The 4,394-nt window shown below is 38.8% G+C and overlaps 1 protein-coding gene across 1 annotated transcript; it reads right to left on the bottom strand.

Moving 5' to 3' along the window:
* Positions 1-1,194: 1,194 nt before the first annotated feature.
* LOC120435738 (glutathione S-transferase A-like) lies at positions 1,195-3,752 on the bottom strand. The gene is made up of 6 exons (XM_039605773.1): positions 3,522-3,752; positions 3,371-3,436; positions 3,073-3,178; positions 2,464-2,582; positions 1,814-1,899; positions 1,195-1,708 (listed from the first exon to the last, which is right to left on the bottom strand). The coding sequence occupies exons 1-6, from the start codon at positions 3,687-3,689 to the stop codon at positions 1,579-1,581; spliced, it is 675 nt and encodes a 224-aa protein (XP_039461707.1). The 5' UTR covers positions 3,690-3,752; the 3' UTR covers positions 1,195-1,578.
* Positions 3,753-4,394: the final 642 nt, after the last annotated feature.

The raw sequence follows: 4,394 nt of genomic DNA, 5'->3' as shown, positions 1-4,394 counted from the left end.
ATTAAAGAAGAATATTACGAATACACCGACAATATTTAAAGAATGAAAAACAATATCTACAGTTGTTCACACAGGATTAACCTGAGTTACCTGTTGCTGGACCGTTTCTGTAATAGATTACAGGAAGTCTCTGGCAGTGTTGCTGAATCTGCCGAAGCACGATCAGACAATTTGCTGTTGATGGAGCTGCTCCAACTTTCTAAATGCGAAATCTAGGTTAAGGGGGTGGTCCAGATAAAAATTCCAACTGGGAATTTAAAATTCTGGCTACTGATTTAATCTGAATGCACCAACCACTGTCAATACATTTTGTCTTCCCTCCCTTAGTCTCTGGGTTTATTTTCTGTCTCCCTATGTTTTGTTTGTGTTCCCTATGTTATCTTTTAATCTCTGCTTCTTTTTCATTTTTCTTTCAAATCCCGTGATACATTTGTTCTCCTGGGACTTAACCTAGCTCTCCCTTTAGAAATGAAAAAGAAATACACACACACTTGTTTGTGATGCTGAATATAAAGTAGTAGAACTTCTTTATTTTTTGTGAGTTGGACTGTGGGTAGCAGCCGGTTGTTATTTTGAAGCACAATATATGCCACATCTTTGTTTTTTGTTTGCTTGATTTTTGTCCCTCGGGTTTTGTTGAACAGATTAGTGTCTCGTCTAATGTGAATCAGATGTCTTTACAAATACATGCAGTGATTGCCCAAGTGTTGCTACTTAGGGACCGATAGGAAAGCTCAGGGTCAAAGGGTACAATGACAACAATTAAGGAAAGCTTTAAAGTGATTTAGTGACCTCTCCTGTCAAAACTGCACAGGATGGATTTAATGTGGATGTCTCAATTTGGTGCTCTTACTGAAAATAGTCTTGATGGACTACACTTGAAAGCTGTGGTAAAATATCAATATCCACATATTGATATACGTCTTACAGTCAGATTTTGATTGTATCATTATTGTTGTTCTTCATATTATCATTATTATATTTGTAATATGCTCTGTGGTGGATTTTTGGATGAAATGTATACCTATATGACTTTTTACACTATATATCCATCTGCACTGAACATATATACTGTAACTTATTATTTAATATAGAGTCGTACGTACGTAACGTAGAGGTTTTGCTTATATGATACAGTGTATTAAACTCTATCCAAGAACAACACTACTCTTTTCCAGAGGATTTTTTGAGTGCCTTTATTTTAATTGGATCTAAATAAGGTGGATCTCCACATCATTGGTGAGATAAGGTTATCGTGATGGCTTCAAAATTTGCGACCAAAGGTCCCAACACAAATGACACATGTTCCTGATATGAATATGAAAAACATTTACTTCAGCTAATGAAGCTGATACAATAAAAAATGACTTTTTAATTTGTTTTGTTCATAACAATATGACAATCACATATTCAGTCACCCATGATTGCATTTTGTATTGTACTGAAATACAAGCAATGGTAACAAATTTAAAAAAAAAAAAGAAAGAAAGAAAGAAAGAAAGAAAGAAAGAAAGAAAGAAAGAAAGAAAGAAAGAAAGAAAGAAAAGATTAGCTTGTCAGCTGATGAGCTTCTCAATCTCAGGTGTCTTTAAAAATGTCCTGTCCAGGGGTGTCCTTGTAAAGTGGAGGCCAGGTGGCTTTGATGCTGGGTCTGTCCTTCAGGTTTTTATGGTATTCTGACAGTTTGGGGTAACGTTTGTCACTTAGCCTACAGGAGACATCAAAGTCAGTGTGAGTTCATTGCTGTTAAATATTCCATTCATTCATCTTGCCAAGCAGCTAAAAATCAGTATTAGTAAAATATCTCACTTACCCCATATAGAAGAGACGAGCAACGCTTGGATAAACAATCACATCAGCCATTGAAAAGTTCTTTCCCGCCAGGAAACCGCCTGGTGTCTGAGAGAAACACAAAATAAAGCGCTGTGAGAACTCACATTATAATATTCCACAGTAACTCTTTAAATATAAAGATCAGTAAGATTTTTAGATAAGATTTTTACACTAACAGCAGCTTATCTATTGGCTGGTTAAATTTGGTTCAGACAGTCGGCCTGGCTTTGTCCAAATATCATCCAAACATGTCCTGCTGCTTTATTTTTCTTTTTTAACTTTTGGTGTTTTTTTCTAACCTTAACCCAGTTTTCTTAAGAGGCTTAATAATCTGCCAGATTGTAGGAAGGTATTCCCTGTGACTTGCCTGGTTAAAAAAAAAGAGTTGCATCTCTGTAACACAGTGCAATAGGCCGTTTGAGTGTAAAGTACGTAATTTTACCTGAATCCTACAAATATTATGTTTGTGTCAAAACATAAACTTTACTCAGAAAAAAATTCCCTGACCGTTTCTCCCACTACAAAGCAGTCAGCACAAGGCCAGAGCAACAAAGCTATATAGCTTTGAGTTTTGTGCGCTGGATGCTTGATTAGCAGTAGAGTGTAAGTGTGTGCGGGTCATTCACGTACCTTCTGCAGGTATCCCTCCCACATCTGCACCTCACCAGTTAGCGTCTCCTTGAGTCTCTTAAAGGCAGATTCGTGCCTCTCATTCTCTGGGACCCTCTGGTTGTACCTAAAAACATCCACTGCAAAATATCAGAACAGACATTTCATGAAGATGGTCACTTCCATCCTTTTGAATGTTGTGTATGTCTGTGCATTGCTGTGTAACATCAAGCTGTAGGCTGTAAAAGGTTTCTATGATAAACTGAGATGGTTACTCCCCAAGAAAATAAAACATTATGCCAGAGCTTATTATTGTGTATCATGTGTTTTGAACAACGCTGACCTCAGGAAGAGCAGGGGAACCAACTCTGACGAGGTTTGCTGAACGCATGAAGTATGAGTGGTTTAAAGGTGACAGGTTCATGCGTGACGTTGCCAATCATGACTCAAAATCCCAAAAGGCAGATCTTTTAATGGCAACAACAACAGCTAAGTCATGTAGAAAGTGGACGTATCTCACTAAATCCATATGGCATCAGTGCAATTTGGGGGATCAGATATGAAAATGCAGGAACTCAACAGTTATGTCTTTGTGTTTCAAAACCAGAGAGGAGATTTAAGCTAACATACCCATTTTCTGGTGAAGTGTGTTACCCTCAAAGGTACGCTGGAGCACCAGGGCTTTCTCGCTGGAGTTCTCGGGGATCAGTTTGGTTCCCTGGGACTTGTACTCACACTGTTGGTCAAGACAGGAAAACAGTAAGTGTTATGAAGAGCAGCAAAAAACTTTAGTTTCTTTTATTCTGCAGTGTAGGGTGCATGTTTTTACAATGCACTGTCAAACAATCATGGTAAACCTAGTAATCCCTCAACTTGACCTCCAACAACTTATCTCCTTGACAAGGCAGGACCTTGCCCGAGTTCTCACCTCCAGGAAGAAGCATGCACCATAGGACTCATTGATGATTTTGTCCCCACATTTGAAGGCAGGAAGCTTTAAGACAAAGTGGAAAAAATATATAAATAAGTTTAAGTTTAAGCATTCAAAGTCCAGAGTGAAACCTGTGATACAAGCCTACCTGTCCCCTGGGGTTTACATCCATGACTTCCTTTGACTTGTGCTCTCCTTTCTCGAAGGAGAGCAGTTTTTGGTTGTATCCCTGCAGTTTCTTCTCCTCCAGAGCGATCATTACCCGCCAGCAAGGGAGAGAGCCGGAGCCCCACCACAGAGTCATGTCCTTGGCCATGATTTCAGAGTGAACAGCTTAGCTTGGTAACTGAAATTACTGAAGGTTAAAGATGAGAAGACTGAAGCCATAGCAGGTGAAACTCCAGCCCTCCACATCCGGATTGGTGGATTTAAGTCCCGTCCCATTTTGGTCTTCTGACAAGAGATCTCCTACTCTCTTACATCACAACCCCACAGTTTATATCACGTGATAATGAAAGTCAGAAGATTTCTGCAGCAGCACAGTTAAAGTTATTGACTGTGTTTTTTATCTTAACCTGCTTGTATTCACAGGTGTTGCAAAACTGTCGTTTTTATGGTGAAAAACTTTTGGAAACTCAACCAAAAATTTAACCTTCAGATCAAATCAAATGCACAGAGTAAAGTGACACTGAGCGCTTTGCTGCTGTGCTCCTGAGCAGTTTGTTCAGATGTCATCATTCCTGCACGTTATTCTTGTGTGCTTCATTAATACGGTTGCATTTCAACAGTCACAACCTTGGTATCCATCTAATGTGCATATGTTAAACCCTTAAAGATCCTTCTTCATCCATTCATATATTCTTACAAGTAATGCTGTTGATTCGTTGAAACTCACAGTGACTCAGCACGTTGTCTACACTCCCTGTACACACATGCACACACAATTATGGCGCGTCTCTCACATCCGTCATTCACATTAGTTCTGAATGTGCCTATCAACTATTTAATATATCCTTGTACT

This window comes from Oreochromis aureus, linkage group 22 (assembly GCF_013358895.1).
Source record: "Oreochromis aureus strain Israel breed Guangdong linkage group 22, ZZ_aureus, whole genome shotgun sequence".
Taxonomy (NCBI): Eukaryota; Metazoa; Chordata; class Actinopteri; order Cichliformes; family Cichlidae; genus Oreochromis; species Oreochromis aureus.
The sequence above is the reverse complement of the archived record's forward strand: the minus strand, read 5'-3'. Positions and strand labels throughout refer to the sequence as shown.

Excerpts from the sequence above, each read along its gene's own strand:
- LOC120435738 (XM_039605773.1), bottom strand. The coding sequence starts at position 3,689 with ATGGCCAAGGACATGACTCTGTGGTGGGGCTCCGGCTCTCTCCCTTGC. Across the intron at positions 3,179-3,370 it reads GTGCATGCTTCTTCCTGGAG|TGTGAGTACAAGTCCCAGGG; the intron begins GTGAGAACTCGG and ends CTTGACCAACAG. Across the intron at positions 2,583-3,072 it reads CACACTTCACCAGAAAATGG|TGGATGTTTTTAGGTACAAC; the intron begins GTATGTTAGCTT and ends GATATTTTGCAG.